Genomic DNA, 23,695 nt, shown 5'->3' with positions numbered 1-23,695 from the left:
TCTTGTCAATTATGTTCTAAAGTAACTGAACCAACCTACTTGGACTTTGACAAAACGAGACAATTAGTTAAAGCTATGGATACAACTGTGGTAACAAACAGTGTAATATAAGTGAAATTATCACCACTTGTATTGTAACAAAAGAGCAGGAAGAATAATTTGTCTTGTCAGTTGTGTTCTAAAGTAACTGAACCAGTTGGAATTTGACGAAAAGAGGCGATTATTTAAAGCTCTAGATACAACTGTGTAATGAACATTTGTGTATATATATACATTTGACTTGTTTTAATAGATTAATTTTAAAACAAGTGGATTGTGTGCTCTTTGTTTAGTGTTGAGATTTACTGCCAACATGTTGCAGACACCTACTGTACATAATCTGGCCCATCTATATATAAACCTGACAACCAATCTTAAATAAGTTTTGTATCTTTTCAATCTTATCTAGATGTATAGCACTATCAATAATCAGTATGAGTGCTACACAGCTAAATAAAATAGATAAAATAAAGCACTTGCTCAAGACTAGCCTTAATAAAAAACTAACAACAAACTACAGGCAAATGCAGTTAATAGATTGTTCCACAACAATAAAATCTATCCCCTTGAATGCTTAATGTGATCTGGTATTATGAAACAGGTAGCACTGAGACATGCTTAAACAAAAGTGAGATTACCTGAAATGTTACTAATACATACTGCATAAATTAAATGAACTATAAAAAGTATTAGTATGTTTCACCATACTTTCTAGTTTAAATGGCTTTATAAATCATACAATTTTATTGTTAAGATGTTGTTATAGCTTTCATCTTTACTGTATTTCATATTGTTACAACAATCTATTTGTGTGAAAATTCAAATCATTTCATCATTATTGATAACTGACAATAAGTAATTCTTTTATAATTAATTTTGTAAGAGGTACTAACATATAGTGTAATAACATCAGGCTGGGTGATGTTTGACACATGATGTGTATAATCTAAAAAACAACTGGCAAGAGATTCTCTCACATTTAACTCAGTTAAATACTAATCAAGTATTAAGTGTTTATAACATCAGTAGTTCACACACAATCCATCTTTTAAACAATAAAGTTAGCTTGAAGGACAAGGTGAAGATTCCTGCAGTAGACCTAATATCATTTGAGTTGTTTATCACCCAAAATTTCTGAAAGCAGTTTATGTTAACAGAAGCACAGAATTTGTTTTGCCATCAGAAATGTACTCAAGACAAAATTTGATAAAGTACACTTTTGTGATCGCTGTGTTACACAGTTTTTTGTAAATGTGTGTTTCTTTGTTAATTGTGAAGCACAAAGCTACAATATGGGCTGTCTGTGTTGTGCCCAACATTAGTACCAAAACCAATGTTAACCAATGTAATTATTATATCATGATTTTTGTTGTTGCTGTACAATGTTTTTAGGAATAATTAATTAATGGATTGTAAAACGCAGGTCAAATGTACATACATGTTATTTCAAAGTTCTGACTTTCATCTATTTTATTCAAACTACTTTCCTTGTAATCTTACAGTGCCACTCATTGATTAATTATGCTTGTACATTTTTTGAGAAGTAAACTGAATTTAAAGGCAAATATGTATTGTTGCATTACACCAAGTGTGAGTTAATGATCATACTAAATACATGTGCACAGTATAATTACTTGTGATGCATTAAGTGATTTAAATGAAAAAAAGGATTGAAGAAAATGAATGATATGGAGTGAATTACTACTGCAGTATTTCTGCTACTAATAGTGGGATTAAAAGTTTTCCAGAATATAACAACCTTTTCAAAACTCTCATGTATAAACTTTAATTTCTTAGATATTGAATAAATTAGTTTTACCTCCTGTAAGTTTTAGCTTGTAGTATGTAAATAGTTAATAGTAGCTATATAATAGTTCCACATATGGTATAACAGTACGTTATTTGTTAAGTTACATTAGTTTCTGCTAATTACTTTGTTACACTTACTATTGCTGTAACTTCCTTTTATGTCTTATTATTATTATTGAACTTCCTCCAGTCCTGCCAGGTTGACTTTTCAGTTTTTATTAAAGATTTAACTATTCATTACTTCCTGTTTATTGCTTCATGTTTTATTAAATGACAGAGGTTAGTCAAAGTCAGAGTAATTATGCCAGACACACCTTAAATTAGGTTTAATGTATTGTTTTTCTTTTTATTATACCTAACATGGTTATATTCTAATCTGAGTACCAATATTCTATCTATCTGGTGTATAATTCATAACTGATTTGATATGTTTTTTATTATTATTATCTTTTACTTTGCATCTTTATAAACATTAGTTTGGGTTCTACAATTGGTATTGTCCTGCCACTTGACTTACCCCTAAATAATAAAAAGTGTTATAGCAATTTAACTCCGATGTAAGGACCCACTACTGTTGGACCCATTTCATAGGTTTTAATACATGCGGTCTCACTGTTACTATGTTGTTCAGCAAACGTTAAATCTAGCACCTTACTAGAGGTTAACAACTTGTGTTTGTGTGTTCTGTGTGGTATACTCTATTCTGTCTCTAATTTTACTTATATTAAAAGCATAACTGCCAACTTTAAATTTTGAAAAATAGTAATCCCTATCAGGACAAGGAAAAAAGCAAAAAGTGTAAATGATGTGAGAGGAGGCAAGTACCTATAGCAAATATATTTTTTGTATAGGAAAATTATAACTTCTGATATAGTACATTATCTCCGCTCACATAAATAGCTGGAATCCCACATAGGTGGAGGGACTGGTGCGAAGGAAAAAAGCATCATCCTTCAAAAGCATCTGAAGGACACCTTAAAAGAGTAGATCCTCACGGAAGAGGATCATATGTGGGAGAAGAATACCATATCTGTACCAGGTACACTCTTCTTCAAGTGTGAAAAGAGGTGTCACAGACATGGGTGGAAATTGGGAGGAGCACATCCAAAAGGGAGAGAACGATGGTTGGATAGAGATTCAAACCATATGATGTTGGAATATCAATCCCATAGAGTACATTAATGTGGGTGAGAATAAAAGGATGTGCCTCCAGGTGTAGAGTGGCTATGGCACAACAGACCATACACAGCAAATCAACTGCATCCAAAACTCATGCTACTTGAAAGCGACATCCACGAGGGGGTAGCAAGAGGATCATACCATCTTCATCTAATGTTAATCAGACTAGAGGGAATCTCATACCCCCGATCCATGAATGGGACACATGATAGCAATGTGAGAAATTGGTTGACCGATCTGGAACCCAACTTCCATAAAGATGTCTTTGTATTGTAAGCTGTCTCACTCAAAACCAAACCGACAGGAACCACCCCCAGCACAATAACATCCTCGATATAATAAAATCATTGAGAGATAGTGTAAGAGGAAGAACCATATTAATCTGCAAGTACCTCCATTATGACCCACAACATGGATGGAGGAACAAGAGTATAATTGAGTGAGGAAATAGACACACCTGTAACACACACGTGAGAACTTGTGTTGATTGGTTCAGCTCTAAATCCAAAACCCAGCCGCTGGGAACCGACATCCACATGGGGATTTTGACAGTTCACTCCAATTATACATAGTATAGGACATCTCATCATCTATACCAGAAAAACACCACCACCCTACTCTCAACTGAATGGATTTATCATTATATGTATATTTTATCATTATCACATTCAGGAAGATGTCTCCATGGTCCACTACCCCAGTGCTTGGAACTGGAAAGTGGTAAGGACTCCCATACTCCACTGGAAGAAAAAAAGGGGAGGAATTGCAGTAGATAGTCTGGAGGAATGATAACACCTGAGACAGTGCAACGGGTGACCACGAGAATCCTATTTTGAAAAGCAGACCACACCTGATTTATTCAATCTAAGGCATAGCAGAGATAGGCAGCTATCCCCTTCTGCTTTACCCATGAAGTCTATGGGTGAGTGCTGTCTGGGATGGGCATATTAATGAAGCAAATATATCATGAGGACAAACCTACAAGCAATCTTGTGGAATACACAATCTAAGCAGTGTATGTTTAGTGGCCATGGAAATTATAATTGTTAAGTCATCATGGCCTAACAGTACAGATTTGACTATTTTAAATGTACCTGGTTAGGCACTACTTACCACAGGGCAGGATCCAGACAGTGAGAAAAAAAGGGAAAGCCCCTGAAAAAGAAGAGATATAGATATAAAAGATAACTTACCCAGTCACAGTTCTCACTGAAGTCTGAAGAATGGCTACAGGTGGAAGACTATAACCCAATGATGAAGATACAGCAATTCGATGCAGATAGCGAGATATGAACATATGTAGAGTAGTCCAAGGGACGACAAAGGAAAGGGTAAGATACCTGATCAGATGAGAAGACACCTGGAACAAAGTACAGGAAGAAGACGATAGAGAAGAATAAGCCAATCGAATTAAAAGCCGAACACAACTGGTCAGGGTGGAAGGAGAAAGGTCACAAACAGAGGATGCCTGCCAAGGAATGACTTGGCGGAAACGGGTACCATAGAAGGAAGCCATGCAGGCATCATAAAAAGGAAGAGCATAGATGGGACATAGTAGTCTATCTGGATCTCACCAAGGATAAAGGTGGGAAGTTCAAGGAAGAGAAATCAGTGGTGAGGAGGAATTACCCTCCCAAGCTGCTATAGTTTCAGGGAGGAAAGATTAATCGAGATGAAGGAGAATGTGTGTGGAATGATACAGAGTTTGTAAAATGTCGATGGCAAATAAACCTGATCTACGATGTCCATAGGCTAAGAGGAAAAGGAAACAAGTCTTAAGAGATAAGAAGAAAATCGAGCATGAGGACAGTGGTTCAAACAGAGGCAAACCAAGGCAGTGAAGACCACATTTACATCACAATCTGGAAAGACAGCATATTGAGGTGGATGACTAATCTGGAAGGAATGCTACAAGAGGGAAAGGGTAAGAGATGTGAAAACTTTAAGGTAGCGGAAAAAATTATAAGTGCGGGATAAGGCAGTTTGATAACCCACAATTGAAAAGACAGACGACCCCTGATCAAAGAGCCAGGTAAGGAAATCCGTAATATGAAAAACAGTGGGTCTAGTGGGTGAAAACTACTGACCCAAAGACCAACAGCAGAAAATGTTCCACTTACACTTTGTCTGGACAGGAAAGTCAATCTGCAACGAGACTGAATGCATCCAGAACATGACACACAATGATACGAATACCGAGCATGTGGGCCCAAAAAGATCCAAGTTCTGACAACAGAGGGAACCAGAATTAATGCCATCTTGGTGAATGAGATAAGCAACTGCTCTAGAATTGTTGAAATGGATCATAACCATATGATTTCTGGCAAGATGAAGACATGGCATACAGACAAAAGATCCAGGATGTCACATGGAAAGATCTTTCTGCCAGAATCACTGACCTGAAGCTTCCTGCCAAATGACCCAGGCTCAGAATGTGACAAACAATCTATCAAAGAAAAACAGGTAGTGGTCGCACCGACTCCACATGGGATTCCAGAGTCTCAGGAATATTACTAAAAACATACTGCTGATGAAAAGGGGCCATACATAAGTCCCATAGATAAGGAGGTGGCAGATGAACCTGGGACAAGTTGCATCCCTCCTCAAGAGATCCCAACAACAGAGTATCCAAGAGCTGAAAAAGACAAAAGTGCAAATATGGAGGTAATCTTGGAGACACAATCCCGCAAAAAAGCCTCAGGATCTTTGTGGATTGTCTCAGAAAGGAGATGGATAGTAGACAAGCACCATAGGAGAGTTGATAGGGTAAGACAAAGGCAGGAAAATGGGGCATATAATAAACGAATAGGATGATCAAGGTCTGTCTCTCACATGGGTAAAATCAATTCTAACTGTTGAGATTTGAGATTAGGACATTCAGCCTGGTGATAGGCCAAAGCAAACTGATCCAAAGCCCATGGAGGGTGAGGCATGCTGGCACCTTCAACCATCTGAGAAACAAAATGCTTAGAATGAACCCTAATATCCCGGTGAAGGGGGTCAAACCAAATACTGAGAGGAGGTATCATGTAACAAAGAAAGACGGGGATCATACAAAATCAGGGAAATGGATAAAATAGAACATGCCTGAGAAATCATGCCTAAAAAAGTTGTTTTAGGCCTAACTGATTCTGCAGTAGGGGCATAGAAAGATACAGCAAAATCAGGTGGCAGGAAAAAGCTGTCAAAATCCTTGTTGACCCAAACAGGTTTGGCATGTTCAGGAGGAATAAGGACATGATAAGGAAAAGCAGGTTCACTCAACACTCAAATAACAATCAATCTCACAGCAAATGATAGCCAATAAATCCAAAGACGAGTCACCCTCACCTGTAGCCTGTGTGAGTGTGCTAGTTGAAGGTATGATATCCGAAGTGGTAACCTGAATTTTGGAATTCATTGTGTAAAATTGAAAATCAAACATAAATTTGATTGGAAAAAAATTTAAATCTGGGAAAATAAGTTATCTGAAAAGTGACTAACTGTTGAAGAAAAAAAGAAAATCCACTTCAGAATAATAACGAAAAAAAATTAAAAAGTTGAATAAATCCGAAGAGTGCACACACTCACACACACACACACAACAAAAAAAAAGTCCTGATACGAGAACTGCCAAATGAGAAGTGATAGCTCGGTAGAATTGAAGCGAGGAAGTCACATACATCAGGAGAGTGTCACACTCTTATTGGTGGAGAGTTGTTGCATAATGATTTGTATGCAAAATGCAGTTGAATCAGTCAATTATAAGGTACGTGGAGCTGAAAGCTTGTGGCATGCAAACAAATATTTTGTATATAGAGGGTAGCACTGAACAAGAATAGCTATTTATGTGAGAAGAGGTAATGTACCATATTGGAAGTACTGTTAGCAACAAGGGCACTCAATTGATGAAACAAATATTTATAAGTAAGGAAGTACGAGAAGTATATTTGATAACTATACTCATTATTTGGTTGATTGTTAGTTTTAATTTAAGCAAGCAACTTGCTTTTATCAGAAATTAATCTTAACGTATGCAACTAGAAAATGACAGATATTTAAATTTTTATAAAACTGGAAACATATTGCAGAATGAAATAAATTCAAGTTATTCTTAATTTTAAAATCTAAGCTGCATCTCAAACTTCAGTACACATACTTACATGTTAAATATATACCACAAAAACAATACAACCATCTAGTAACTGAAAAAGCTAATAGTTATAAAACTCTGCATTCAAAGACACCCAAATCAATTCACATATCTCTTTTATGAAGTGAAAATATTCAAATAGGCTTGAGATGATATATTTTCAATATTCTAATGTAGAGAAAATAGAAACTGTATAAACTAATTTTAATATTCCCATACAGATCTTTTACTTATTTGATATAATAAAATTACTTATTTGATATATACAAGTTTTCCTTTTCTTAGGTATAAAACAAATGCTCCAACAAAGTCTCATCTAAAGAACAAATTTCAATACTATTCATAATAATAAACCAAGTTACACTTACAGAAATCCAGCAATATATGTATCTGACAAACCAGGTGCACCTCCACCCCAAGCAGAGCCCGACTCACCCAACCATATAGACTGGGCTGGGCCTGTTTCTTTAACGATCTCTTTAACAGTGCTAATTTCCTCTCCCAACGAATCCATGAGGTCAATGTCAAGGAAGTCCTTCAAAGTAGCAGTCTTTCCATTACAGTAGTATCTTTTAAATAAAAATTTTGAAAAGGACATGGGGGAAGCATTAACAACCACAACCTAATATTCATTATACTTCTGAAATAAGTACAAAATAATAAATAATTATCAGGAAGTAAGAAATGCATCACCTAAAAGTAAATGACAAATTTTTCTTCTTTAAAAATTAGAGGTATATCACAAAACTGTTCAGTCAGGAAGTGGAGAATAGAAATTATTGGAGGACTACCCGGGTGGCCAACTCGAAAAACTAGATGGGATTAAGGTAGAATAAAGAAGATGACAAAACTTTGTTCAGGAAGGTATATATATATTCATATCCATTCCACACCTAAAGATAGACATTGCAACATGTCAATTTATTTACATATAATAATACTTTTCTGAGAGTGTACAAAAATATCAATAAACATATACAAACTAAATTGTCATGATGACTTTAATATAGCACATCGCATATGAAAGGTGAGTTCTCAATTATAACAAACAAATAAATAAATACTCACTGGTGGAAAGTGACTGCATCCACAACAGAGTTAGCTTTTTTAAGAAAACTGAAAAAAAAATTAAATTAGTTTTAATAAAATGAATTGAATGTATATACCGTTCTTAAAAAATATATTTGTTGTAAATTGGTGTACATACACGTATTGAGTGGATCTCACATGTCCAAAAGAAACCGGAAACAACAAAAACAACCAAAGAAAAAATTAATCTACATTTCAAAATTAAGCCTCATAGGTAAGTATCTTGTGCTGGTGAACAAAATGCATGCTAACAGCTTACTTTTACAAGCCTTGAAAGAACATAAGAAATACCAACTAAGGATGATGGTATCCATCCTGCCCAATCTTGTAAACTCAAACTGCTTCCTAACTACTCTGGATACAGGACTAATATATATATATATATATATATATAAAACAAGGAAAGACTTATTTAAAGCTCATTAAAATAGTCCAATAAAACATGTACAAATATTCTTCATTCCTTATTATCAAATTGGAAGCATGATCAATCTAAATTAAGTCAAAATGAAGAAACAAAATACTCATAAAATCTTGACAATGATAAAGGTGACAGTAGACCACTCTGCCAAAGTAACCTATACACCCACCAAAACAGCCAAGCAATACACCAAAACAAGATCCTTCATATACACATAATTACATAAAAACCATTTCAAAACTTTACAACTTTAAGAGAGATACAGTTTTCCAAAACAGAACATGTATGGATATATATTTCCAGAGCTTAAAGTTAACATTCCTAATACTCAAGTTTGCACACAAAGAGACCACAGCATATTACTAAAGCCCTTGACAATTTTGAACATCTAAATCAATACAAACATCCTATCATAAAACCCTAATAATTTGTTCATGGAAAATAAAACTTAAACCAATATTAAAATTTCTTAAATGCCAAGATTCTAAAAGGTTATTACTAAAGCCCCTCTGATTAGATTTCAAAAGTTTGCTAACAACAGACGTCACAATAATACATTTATAATTTTCCCGATTTACCTTTCATCCCTTCTTTCTTCAAAATACAGTTACACTAGCAATCTTTCACTTAGACATTTCTGTAATGTCAACTGACATTTAAAAGACAACAGTTAATGCACTCTTTATCCTATATTAATTCATGCTGTATGTTTGTGAATTTGGTTATTATTTGTCTGCAAAATTGTCAAACAGTTTTGGAGCCAGCAGGATCAAACTTGGCAGTTAGACTCAGGATGTCCTGGGGGTCTAGGAATAGGTTTGTTGAGTTATTGAACTTGAGTCTGCATCAGATTTTGTGTTCCTTTGAAAAAATCTTCATAATTTCTATCTAACCAGAGATTTGCAACACCAATGAAATCTAACATGCTAACAGTAACCAATGCTTCCAATTTTAACAGCTACTATTGTAAAGATTTGTAGCATTACTATGAAAGAAACTAAACTTGATAGTGTATACAGTGTAATTTCCTATTAGAGTAATGATCAAATCTGTTAGTTTCTTCTATTTTAAAAGTAAAAAACTACAGTCACCTCTACGAATGAAGTCAACAAAGTCAAATGACTCTTCTCTAAGCTTAAAATTGGCTGTAGAGATCTACATTTAACCAGTTTTCCTCTTCATCCTGTCATATTCGTAATAACTGCTTATTTATACCTTACATTATGTTCAAAGGAAGAATACCTGAAAATATTATTTTTGAAACATCAAAGCTCCTGAAGGAGCCTTCCATATAATGGAAGTGTTATTATTAACACCATTAGCATTAAAATTTTAATGAGATTTAAATAAGTGAGATTCAATCAAGAAAGATATACACGTGACTGGTCATTCTAATTACAACATAGGTGAAGCTGTAATCTCAATATATATCACCTGAGTAACTAGTGAAGGACACTATTGACATCATTATACATCAGCAATATTATCCACTCAAGAACAAATGAAGCTATGACAAAATGAACTTAATGGCTTTCTTCATTACATGTTATGTGAAACCTGTGCATATACAAAACAAAGAATAAATTAAGAATAAACACTATAATATTACAAGACAACAACAATGCATGATATATTCATATATCACAGTTTCTTGTCTTTTCTATTTCAGGCTTGATCTCAAGTTGACACTTAATTTTAACTTAAAAACCAATAAACTTTAAATTTACACAATGTTTGAGGAATGTATTACCCTTTTCTTGTCCTGAGAATACACACAACACTGATTTCACAACACATCAGGAAAAAATGTAATACAAAAATTACAACCAAATACACTGAAATAAATAAATATTGTACAAAAAAACCCTTTAACTAAACAATAACATGTACAATACAAAATAGACCCTTTAACATAGAAACTACGTATAATACTAAAATAAACCAATTAATACAGATGGAAACACATGCTGCAAAATCTTTCAACTAAGAAATGCACAGATAAAAAACTTTCAACAAAGATAACACAAAATAAATACACTTTAACAATGAAATCCTCAACTTACACCCTTTACCAATGGCCACCTACCCTCTTTATGAAAAGGTAATCTAACACTATGCAGATACAAAATAAAATGTCAATCCACAACAAAGAATCACAATCAAAAACCCTTTAACAATGATTAACACAAAACACATCAACAATATGGTAAGTACAATCATGCAAGTGAAAGTAACCCTTCATAAGAAAAATGTTCAACCATACTAAACATGGCAAACACAGTTACTAAGATCCCTTTAATAAAATGAAATAAACTAAAAACACTTAACAAATATACTATTTTCTTATATTCAAGAAAAACATTTATATTCATCATACAGGACAAACCCTTATAAATGTTATGCACATATATATATGCACCCAGGACTTCATCATAAATATATATACAACACTGATTGAAGACAACATCCTCAAAAAATGAAATATGAAATACATATTTACAAAATGTACACTTCCTTCAACAATAGCTGTAAAGTCCATCTTCTCTCAACCTTATTTCAATCCCAAAAGCAGATCCTTCAAAGAGGCTGTAGATTGCCAACTGGTTGTCATCATATGCATGATAATGGCTTTGGCCAGGACCAAGACTTATCTGGTCTTATTCAGCTAGTGGTCTTTTCCTTCTAACTGGGAAAATGGCATTGGGCACTGGTTATACAAGGCTCTAACTCTGTTTCTTTGCCCACCATTTCTTGGCAATTCTACTTTAGTATGCATTTGTCCTACTGTTAGAAATATAGTGATGGTAGTAGATGGGGTCATTGGTCTTTGATTGCTACTGAAGGAAATCTAGGACCTTTATGGTGAAGGCTGTTCAGGCCACATTTCACTGCACATGAGGTCTGGCAATTCCCACAACTTTCTTTGTTGCAGTCAAGGTGGATCGTTCTTTGTTTGCCACAGAGATCCCAGTTGCCAGTGCTGGTGATAGTTTACACAGACATTGAGGTTGCAGCAGCCAGCTAGCTACTGGTAGTGTTGGTCACTTAAATCAATGGTAGTAACTGTTAAGCATCAACAGATTCCTTACCCCTGTTTTCCTGGCATTCATCCATCCCTCAGGGACTATTACCACAAGAAAGTCCTCTTGGGCTCAGGAAGTAATGAAAGCATATCAAGTGCCTATACCTCACTTGTCAATCATTCACCAATGGGGCACCTTAAGAGAGACTACCAATGCCAAGGCATCAACTATTTCACCTTCTTCTTTGCTGTTCTTGTGGCGATTGATGGAAGAGGATGAGCAGTTGATAAACTCAGCATGATGGGAGTGGAGGTGATTCTTGGCTTTTCTTTGATTGGCTTCACTATTCTGTTCAATGAGACTGAAATGCTTGAGGTTTGGAGATTTTAATGGCAGCTCAAAACCTACTTGGCAAAGCCGCAAATGTCCAATTTGTCTACCAACAATGGATCTTCATTCATGGACTATACTAGGTGGTAGATCAGGCCAGTTTCATGTGTTTCAGGTTGGTGAAGAAGTCTAGCTCCTCATCAAAATATAGTCCTTTGTGTACTATGATTCCTCATAGCTTGTCTTCCATGGCAGTGTAATAGATACTTCATCACACTAGAAAATGAAATGTCAATGGCTAGTTGAAGATAGCCAATTTGGTTCCAAATTTGACTTAAAATAGCAAAGGTCTGGAATAAAAATACAAAGCCAATTAATTCCAATTTCTTAAAAGGTCTGCTAAATGTATAAATTGAATGAATATCATAATGGCCCCTTTTATAACCATTACTCCCCTCTAAACCACCTTTAGAGGCTGAGTAACAAATGGATTATCTTGGTTTAGCAACATTTCTAAAGGGTTCAAATGTGATAATGCTCTAATTGCCCACTGAAAAATATCCCTGGCACCTGTGAACATCTCAATCTACATGCTTCATTGTGTCTCTGCTTGACCATACCATTTTAGCCATGCAGCCCACTAATGCCATTCTTGTGGCACTAGCCAGCATACTTACTTTTTGATGCAGATCCATTCCTTCCATTACTGTCTGGTTGTTACATAAACAACATCTTTACACACGAGCAGACTCATGTTATATGATTCCAACAATTTATTCTGAATGTTAATATCTATTAGGGCTATCGTTAGGGCCCTTCTCCAGTTAGGAGTTGAGTACTAGCTTTGATGTAATTTATAGTTTTACCAAATGGGTGTTACTTTCCACCCCACCTAGAGCATTCACAGCCTACATTTTCATGTATCTTATACTGAATTTTGTACTGAAACAAAGTTAATAAAATATCTAAAAACTGTGTGTTCTTCTGTGAATTTCAAATACTACTGATAATTTCACCTTCTCTTAATCATTTTCATGTGATCCAACTGACATAACATGTATTACCATTACAAAAAAGAAACAGATATCATGCGAGTCTTTCCGTTACTCTTATCTTTCCAGGAAAAATTACTACCTGCTGAATATTTCAGTGTCAAAATTGAAACCCTCACTCACAAGTGTAAATGAAAATAGAAGCTATGCTGTATTGTCAAATAACACCTTACAGATCAGTAGTAACAGTTAATTTCATATCACAAAGTCTAAACATCAAGATCAAATTATTTATTTCCTTTCACATGTTGTTTAATAGTTGTATTCTTTGTGTAATTGATCCATTCCTTTTATACACATTTAAATGACTTCATGTAAATTGCTACACATAAGTGGGTCATACACACATTTATTTCTACCCATACAGTGCTACCCACATATATCTTCATAACACATTATCACATACAATTACACTTCTGTGTGCATGAACACACATTTTCTTTGACTTCTATTATGTTCTAAGACTTAAATAACATAAATCAGGCACTTCTTCCATTACATCCTCTTCAGTTTAAACTTCATTAGCAACTTGAAAGAGGTGGCTTTGTTACTCAGGCTAAAATACATTACACAAAACTCATACAAGCCATATTTTGTACTAAAAGCTGTCTTAGATCTGCTCTCATCATCCAGCTTGACTTGACAGTACCCAGGTGCCAGGTTTAAAACACTGAACCAATAGGCATTTTTCAACACGTCTAAACATTCTGTTCATGAAAACAAAAAGATATCTATGTGAGTTAACACACCAACCCATCTAAGATCAATGTAGATCCTGAATATACCTTTCTTCATCCTGACAATCACTTCTGGAGATGGCCAAGCACTCTCTGAAGATTGCATGATCCTGCATTTCAAACTCTGTTGTACTTCAGAACTGAGTATATACCTATTGCTTCAGCTGTTTAATTAGATGCATTTCACCTATAGTTATGTGATATTATGTGGTTGTTGTTTGAACCAATCAGCCATCTGGTTCCATATGTAGATTGGTATATTCCACCAAAACGTTACTCGAATTGCTGCTCCTACATTAAGTCTAGATAGTCTGCACAATCCTCAACTACTGATCTCAAAGGTGTTGCTATCCATGTAATTGCTTTTGAAAGTGGACCAACAGATGTAATCCTAGGATTATTGCTAGCACTGATACTTACACTTTGCTTACCATGCTGATGACTATTCCAGCATGCAGATGGATAACCAATCATCCATGATTGCAGAAAATCACTGGGGTTTCATACTCCCTCTAAGAGAGCACTGTCCAAATTAAACTCTTTTTTCAGTTTCAGGATCAACTTTACCATGGCAATGAAATTCTTGGATTAATGCAAAGGCTATTATTTTTAAAGTGTAATGTTTATGCTGTCAACCAAAATGTTTCTTTAACTTCTACTTCATATAATTGAAACTGTATACTTCCAAGTTAGTGCCATATATGATCTTATGCATTTCTTCTATGAGGTCATTGATACTAATTTGTTTATCGTCACTCTCCTCAAGGAATTCACTGGCTTCTTAGAAGTTTCTACTTGTCTCTTGTCTTTAGGGTTTCCAGTTCTATGTCTTTCATTTTTAGCTAGGTGATACTGTATGCAGCATAAACTTATCTACTGGTCCTAAAGTTGACACTGCATGTTTGATGATACAGTACATCAGCTGCTGGAAGATCATGGACCTGAAATAGCTGTGCTTTCACGGCTTCTGGCCAATCATCCTGTCTTTGTCTATATACTTCTAACACAGTTTCTTTAAATTAAATGGTTCTGACAAATCTGCTTTCTCTCCTTTTTCATACCGTCAAAGTTAACAAGAGTATCAAAAAACAAAATTCTTCTGAAAACAGAAGTTGGTGTCTTCAGATGAGCATAAACGACAATCTCCTGGCTCGTAACTAGCTCCTTCAATGTGCCTCATTCTATATTTTGAATGAACTCTTTGTCTTGGCTTGGCAAATAACAAATACATTTTCTCTTTACTAGCTTCGCTTATTCTCCAACTTCCTTTTTATCTGAAGATGGAGCATTCCTCTCCTCCTTTTACAAGTAGTTTATATACGATGCACTACTCAGGGGTACTTATATCCGTCATCTTCTCTCATTCCTATTTCTTAAACACAGGTACATAATTTCATAATTTACATCTCATCACTATACATAAACATTATTTTTTGAAGTTATAAGTTAATATCTTATTATTTAGTTATTTCAAATTAAGGATATAGGAGGACACCCTATGGTGTCCTGTTTGGTACATTTACCAAGGACAAATCAGTCTCACAGCTGTATGATCATTGTATTTTGTAACTTTTTAGTAGACTAATACTTGTATACCATTTACATTACTGATATAGAATTCAAGAATTACTTATATGCTCTATATAAAGTAAGTTGATCCTTAAATGTGATGATATTCTTCAGATTTGATAGACTAAGATGCTCCTGCTGATGTATAGCTAGTATAACAATGATTAAATGGCTTTTAGATTTCTGCAATGCTTTGAATGGCTTCAAAGAGCTTATGTTGGTAGCAAAGAAGAAATTAGAATATTTTAGAGAGTGGAAATATCATCTTTCAAGAATCAACTTAAAAATAGCCCTCCAACCTTTGCAGGAGTTTGTTTGGTAGCATAGATTTTGGTGCAGTATACCTAGCTGTTTTTGCTGTATGCTTCATTGCTTGAATGGCTTTGAATAGTAACTTGGCCAGTAGTAATAAAAAACTGATAAAATCTCTTTTTCTATTTCAAGAACCAATATAAAAATAGTCCTATGACTTGTGCAGAAGAGATCTGAACAGGTTTGCCCAGGTTTTAATAAACTATTCATAGAAATTTTATCTGTAGGCTTGTGAAACAAGAATAACATGAACAAATGAATGGATTTTGTCTAACAATAGGAAAGTCAACTTTATTGCAACTATCAATATTTTAGCAGCCTTAGCCATTGAGATAGAAGATATTGAGTATTGTTTCAAACACAAGTCTGCTTTTTAAGATGGTTTTTGCTCATACAATATATTAGAAAATTTGTGAAATATCTGGGCAAACCCTATTATGAATCACTATCATGGTTCATGACAGGCTAAGGTTAAGTAGTGGAGGTCAACATCTTACATAAAATGAAAATCAATGATTTCCTGAAAAATAGAGCAGATTTAAATTGTTATTTTCCTTCAAGTGTGGGTGTATAGGGACAGTTTTGAAGGGTCAAACTGTCTCTTGTATGTATACTATGTTATTCTCAACAGCTTTGATTAAAATATATTTGATACATTTACCTACACATGACATATGTTCATTTAGCTATCCCAAGAACTTTTACTTCACATTACAATCAATCCTCATTTTTATTCTCTTCCTTATCCTTTCTTAATTCTGAAACTTCCTTATATTGCTTTTCCACTTTCAAGTTCATTTACTCTCTATAAAGAAAAAACTTAATGGTTTTCACAAACAAACGTGCTCTACACGTCATTCAACAGTCATTATGAGCTTCTTGAACTATGCAGTTTCCTACTTTTTAAAATGAATCTACTCTTTGCATGCATCACAAACCACAAACTCTAAACCATTTATTCTTTTGTCTGCATCTCACCACTTTTACTAATTATCACACATCATATTGCAGGTTCAATAAAGAGTATATCTAAACAAACAATAACTGATAGTGAACTGAATAATGAGCAAGCTACTGTAATCAATATGAATAAGTAAAACAGAAAATTTATAAACACATACGTCTTAAGAAACTGGCGTGAAGAGCGATGTGATGGTTGTGTAACATCAGGCCCTACAAGTAAACTTGAGTTGGTGGTGAAGAAGGTGTTCAAAATCTTGCGAAGTGTCAAGAAATCTTTTCCAAGTTGACTGCCATGTAATCGATGGTGGGCATTGAGTTCTGTGTAAAAATAAATCCTTCTGTGAAACAAAACAGTTCAACAAAGGAATACATTATATAGAAATGATAATGAATATTCAAATCAGAAAGTTATTTAACAGTCGCAGCCAAGATAAAGTTGTGGTGGAACAGAATTTTTCAAATTACATTTTGAAATTGGTGTTTCATGGGTTGTGTGCTGACACATCAAAAATCTTTTGGGATGGGTGTTTAACAGCCATATCTGACACAAAATTTTCAGACTCAGATAATAAAGATGTATTCAAATCATGGACTTTGAATCTCCAGAATGAGGATATCCCTTGTACTTAATGGCATTAGTAAATAAAGGAATATAGATCAACTTGGGGTACCAGGCAAGACTCGACATTAACAACTACCCACTTATCAAGGCAGATAAAAATAGCTTCGGACAGATGAAACTGGCACATTACTTATCCTATACAGCAAGTAAATTGAACTTGTTTTCTCTCATTACATTTTTCTATGGGCATCACTGGGATTTGTCAAGCTCCTGTGGTAGATTACAGGAAGCATATTCAGAATTTACTACAGCTGCCAAATTCAGGTAAGTGGATAATATACTATTTCTGGTTTATTTAATAAGCCTGTTTTATTGTTTATGTTGCTTCTCAAAATTCAATGAATGACAAATTCTTGATCATGTCAAGTAACATACCACTGTCTATACCAAAAACAAAGGAAAAAATAAATAAATGGTAAATAGTAAAGACTAGGAACAACTATTATGGGAAAATAAATTACAATTTATATATATATATATATTACATATTTTGGGGTGGTGGTGAAAGGTTGTTGTTATTTTATATATTAAACTTTAAAACATTTTGTTTTACTGTATTAACAATAAAAAATATATTTTATTACATTTACATTCATTAAAAATTCATAAAATAATTCAGTTGATCGATTAAAACAAAATTTTTTTTATCAATCTCAGTTGATCTATACACATACTATATATATAGTTTTATTAACAATATATTTGAATGCTGTGCACACAGGAATATGAAGTTTGTTTTTTTCACTTCATCTTTTTCACTTTTGTTTTAGTCACTTCATTCTTTCTACTGCTTTTTTAATGTATTTCAAGTTAATTCTCATTTACAAAACAGGTGAAACTTAAGTATTTGGCATTTATAGGTGAGGGAACACTGTTCATTTAGAAAAAGTATTTTCACAAAACAGAATTTGGTTATGTAACAAGTATTTTTACCTACAATTCAGTTAAGTACTTGTAATCTCATAGAAAAAAAATCATGATTTCACAGAAAGCATTTGTTTAACTTGTTAATAGCATATTTCTAAAACCTACCAGCACTATCTAAGTATGAAATTGTTTCATAAAATTTAATCCTAATAGAAGGGGGTGAAGTGCAATTTTGCTGGCTCACTTCCATATTACATAGTGGAAAATTTCTTGTCATCTACACCAGCACAACTCTACCATCCTACTCTCAACTGAATGGTTTTATAATAATTTATATATATTATTTGTATTTAATTAATACATTCAGGAGGATGCCTACATGTTCCACCACTCCAGCACCTTGGAACTGGAAAGTGGTAAGAACTCTCAAACTCCGTTAAAAGTAAAGGGGGGAAAGCACAGTGTAGAGTCCAAAGGAACAACAACATTTAAGACAGTGCAATGGGTGACCATGAAAGCCTATTTTGAAAAGCAGACCATACCAATTTATTCAATATAAGGCATGGCAGGGATGGGTAGCTACCCCCTTCTGCTTGACCCATGTAGTCCATGGGTGAGTACGGTCTGGGACAGACAAATGCATGAAGCAAACCTATTGCGAGGATCCAAAAAGAAAAAGAGGGATATGCCCCTGAAAAATAAGAGGTATATATACTAAAAAGTAAGATTGCAAAATTTCACAAACATATTAGAAGTTATAGTATGGAAATTATAAAGGTCAATTTGGGGTCAGAACTTGACAGATTTGACTGAGTCAGTAGCGAGTGTTACACGAGTTAAAAATTAAATACAATAGACTGCCTTAGTCATAATAAAAGCATTAAAAACATATATATACAAAATTATTTTAAGTTTTCTGAAAAATCTCCAACCTTGTAAAAATTTTCTTGAGTGTGGCAACTGTTATAAGAGGAGAAGTTAGCTACTAAAAGGAGACCAGTACTTAAGAATGCACTATGGTTTAAGAGAAATCCTGTCCCGAACACTGATCTTTTGCCACTAAAGCCTGGGGACTTTCCTGGTGTACTTTAATACTGTACTAAGGATGCAACCTAGTGTTCGCATTGTAAATGTGGATTAGTACTGGAACAAACATTTGGCTATTCATATTCCTTCTGGTGAATTAATTAATTACAAGTTAAGGTTCTTCAGCTCAAGTTCATCCAAAAGCAAATAACTTCCACAACATCCAAGATTGCTAGTGTAGTCAATTTGTGTTAAGTTGCTGGTTGAGTTTGTCAATACATTTGTGAGACTAAATGGCTATATGGGTCAGACAACAGTAGACACTACCACACAGACATATGTGATGTGTTCTATAAAAACAAACACCACATATGATTGCCTTCAGCACAAGGGACATTGACAGTGCTGAGACTGAGTGGATGTTGAAGAACAGGGTAATACATCCTACAGAGAGCATTTGATATCATCCAATTAACTGTTCAGAAAGAAGAAATGTACTCAAAAAGCTGTGTGTGGACATTACTTGGGTGAATACTGTAACACAATGTTGACACCTTTCTAATGCCATGGAGAAATAAAAGACTAGATGAGTGGAAGGCATCATTGGACCTAGCTTCTGGATAGAGGTAAGTCATGCTGGTGATAATGTAGGTAAAGACTGTGTCCACATATTGCAGCTGTCAAAAACAGATCCCAACCAGAAACAGAGATCTGCTGCTGCTGCCTAGGTGTTACATTATACTACCATTCTTATCAATTTATTTAAAGCTAGTGTAAACAAAACTTAGATTGGAACATATAAAGTTTATAGTTTTTGTTAAGTTTGAAGTGACCATCAAACTAATGAGTTATACAAACATTCAAAAAACTTATCAGAGTTGTATGAAATGCAGATTTGCTTAAAAATATATTAAATGGACAAAAACTAGGATTAGCATTTATTATGATTCATTTCTAATTATTGTTTATAAATGATGAAAATGTGGTCAAAACATGTAAAGTAACTGCTTTTTAAAAGGGGACATCTGTAAATTTTATTGGTAGCAAACATTCATAACTCAATAAGTGTTGTGAAACAATACACAGAAACAAACCAACAAAACCTTAGACTAGTCAAACAAACCAACAAAACATTAGACTAGTCAAACAAACCAATATTTTAAATGTCAAAAACTTACCATTTCCTAACTCCCAATCAACAGAAAACCCCATTTTCTCATTGAACCGAAACAGTTGCAAACTATTCCCTGGATCCCATTCATCATGAATGTTACGTGTCAATGCATTCAAATCAAAAATTAGTTTCCATCCCACCTTTTTAGCAAACCAGTTCAATTTCTTCCAATCCATTTCTGTTGTAAAAAAAAAATACATTTACAAAATCAGAGAAATGTATAACTCCTTACATTAAAAAAAATCTTGAAATGTATAAAAAACCAAACATAGGTTACTAACAGAAGCAAAACCTTCGGATAAGACCAACTAAAGAGAAATCAGAAGAGCTAAAGCACTTATCTCTCAACACAGGGTTGGTCGAAGTGACCGACCTCATAACCACTTTGTACTTGTTATAGTTTCTATACTGTAACTTTTAATCAGTATGTGTATCTTTACAAAATGAAGTATTTTTACTAAAGATTTGTCTATGAATATATTGAATTTTTTTATTAGTATGTGTATCTTCACAAGATTTGGCACACTTTTAAAACACATTACATGTTTTTTGTATACAACAAATCAGTATTTTTAATGAAGTATTTTTATTAAGGATTTGTCCATGAATATATTGAATTCTTTTTTTTTTATTAGTATGTGTATCTTCACAAAATTTGGCACACTTTTAAAACACATTACATGTTTTTTGTATACAACAAATCAGTATTTTTAATGAAGTATTTTTATTAAGGATTTGTCCATGAATATATTGAATCTTTTTTTTTATTAGTCCAAATGCAAAGTGAATTTTAAATTACGATTAAAAATACATTTCTTTGTGTCAAAAATCTTAAATTTCATTTGTATAACCTCCAAAACCTCCTAAATAAATATAAAACTTTTTTTTCAGTAAAACTTTATATTTTATCTGTTATTACCTTTACCATAACTATTTTTTTTGTTCTTCAGCCAGTAGACAAATCATCAAAGCATAATGAAAAGTTGTAAAATCAGAAATAAAATGAGCAGCTGTGCCCTTTTTTCTTCATTATTAGTCACAAAGTTTCAAAGTACTTCTCTTGAGAACTTGAACTGCTGAACATTTCACATTTTTTTCTGTGTTAATTTTACTGTCAATGACTGAAGTAGAAATCTGCTGAAAATAAATAAAGCAACAAATTACTGCTTGTGTCATTAGATTGTTTAAATGACACTAATATGATACTCTCGAGAGCAATAAAACACGTGCAAAGAAATAAACTGAACTGATACCTTCTCCAAGAACAAAATGTGGAATTTATCAGCTTAGGTATCCTACAGTGTTTACAACGAGAATTCCCTTGAGTAATAAGATTGCACTTTGAATGTGTGAAAACATTTATATGGTTCGGAGTCAATCCAATATACATCACAAGTGTTTGAGTATTGGTCATCCTATACCGTATAGGCATACAAAGATATTATTTGTGCACATGGTTATAAAATCCTATTTCTCTTTCAGCAAACTTTTTCATCAACCAATAAACACTATTTATTCATAAATGCTTAAATTTGAGTTATTTTTAATAAAAAATAGAAGAATAAATAAAAAATACTTCAAAAAACAAAGTTTTTGAGTAGTTATAGCATTATAAGATTTCATGCTCGTATGTCATATGTGCTAAGCCTCACCATAAGCCTTGTATATTTGTCTGAGTGGAGGGTGAAGAGATATTAATTTTTGTAGGTTGTAAATATAAATTTTAGAAAACAGAATAATTGTCAACTTACTATATTAGTGCACACAAAACCCCTGTAATTTACCTGCATTTCTAAACAAGCTATATATGTCTGTACACATTGTATAGTAGGCATAATAAAATATAAACTATGTTATGTGGCAAACAAAAATTCATTCATATTTCCTTTCAAATTAAGAAATTAAAACATATATAATATTAAAATTTAAATTATAAATGTTTTCATGCCAATTTAATCAACATAACCAATACTAAAGTTATTTAATAAAAATTTGAAAATAATTTTAAAAGGTCATGACATGCACTCTTTAACCTGCCCACAGCAAAAGGATCAATAAAGAAAACCATTTTAGAAAAGGACTTAAAAAGAACCATCAGGTATATAGTGTTAATTAAGATCAAACTGTAAGAAAGAACCAAACCAGTAAGCTGTAATCAAAGCAAGAGGTGTAGACTATTCAGTGAGTACCAAAAAAATGGTTTAACATACTTAATTCCATAAACAACATTTCCAGCAAATCTTATAGATTTTACACACTCAGTTAGGTAGTTTGAGCTATAATTTTGTATAAATTTACACTAAAATGTAAATATATATATATATATTGAAATATAACATTTTCCTTACCTGAAAATGTATTTCAGATAGGTACTTACCACTCTGCACCACTGAGAGATATTTCCTTCAACAAAACTACTGTGGAATTTCCTGTGTATAATAAAAACCTTGAACAAACTTCCACCCTTACATCTATCTACATATCTTGTGCCAAGATAAGACAATCATAATTGTCATAATGTTGTAGCCCTCTATCAATAGGAGGACAATACAACCTCTATGCACAGCAATCCTCATGAGCACTAACACACGATCATAGGTTCATTCTTGACAAGGTAAATGAAATACCCCAAAATTGAGGAGGAAGGGTTGGAGGTGGTGAAGGGAAGTAAGTATCTACCTCAAATACATTTTCAGGTGAGGAAGATGTTAATTTCAGAACTATTACTTACCTCTATGCATCACTAAGGGCTAAAATCCCACACTGAAGAAAGTGAAGGGGCTAGTGTTGACCAATTATAAAGATGAGTTCCTTTCTGAAGTAGCAACAGAAAAGGAAAATTCCATGAGATGCAACTTCCATTATATTAAGAGTCAACTAGTGGGGCAGCACACAACGGGGGACTGCATCCTTCTCAAGAAGGAAATACTCTTCACCTAATAGTCTTTAAATTGAGATAGTAGAGCAAAGGAAACCAGGGAAATCCTGTGCTGGTGGTTACATTTTACCCTGGTGGGCAGAATGTGTAGGGTAGCTAGAGCCTTAGGCCATTCCATCTTTGTCATGAGATAGATACTATAATGAAAGATGGAGGAGCCCTTGCCTGCTTCCCAAGGTAAATCAAAGTCCTATCTAGCTGGTCATATCCACCAATGTTGTAATGGGCTGTACTCTACTACACTTCAAGGTAGCAACCCAATACTACATCTCAAATGAAGGGAGGGCCCAACCAGTCTCTTACCACAGAGGAATCAGTCTATAATAATATCTCCAATGGCAGGGGATGAGGAAATAAGGGTTCCATTATGTAGCTGGGTATTTATTTTTTGCCTTTTTGACATGTTTTGCCTC

At 33.8% G+C, this 23,695-nt stretch overlaps 1 protein-coding gene across 1 annotated transcript in view; it reads right to left on the bottom strand.

The window, feature by feature from the left end:
* Positions 1-21,290, bottom strand: part of LOC106467512 (heparanase-like) — a 38,041-nt gene extending 16,751 nt beyond the window's left edge. Inside the window, exons 1-5 of the mRNA XM_013927871.2 lie at positions 21,264-21,290; positions 20,349-20,522; positions 16,814-16,973; positions 8,228-8,275; positions 7,528-7,728 (exon numbers count right to left, since the gene is read on the bottom strand). Of these exons, the coding sequence (XP_013783325.1) occupies positions 7,528-7,728; positions 8,228-8,275; positions 16,814-16,973; positions 20,349-20,520 (581 nt within the window). The 5' untranslated portion in view covers positions 20,521-20,522; positions 21,264-21,290. The remainder of the gene's footprint in view (positions 1-7,527; positions 7,729-8,227; positions 8,276-16,813; positions 16,974-20,348; positions 20,523-21,263) is intronic.
* Between the last annotated feature and the right edge of the window lie 2,405 nt (positions 21,291-23,695).

This window comes from Limulus polyphemus, unplaced genomic scaffold (genome assembly GCF_000517525.1).
Source record: "Limulus polyphemus unplaced genomic scaffold, Limulus_polyphemus-2.1.2 Scaffold2641, whole genome shotgun sequence".
NCBI classification, from domain to species: Eukaryota; Metazoa; Arthropoda; class Merostomata; order Xiphosura; family Limulidae; genus Limulus; species Limulus polyphemus.
The sequence above is the reverse complement of the archived record's forward strand: the minus strand, read 5'-3'. Positions and strand labels throughout refer to the sequence as shown.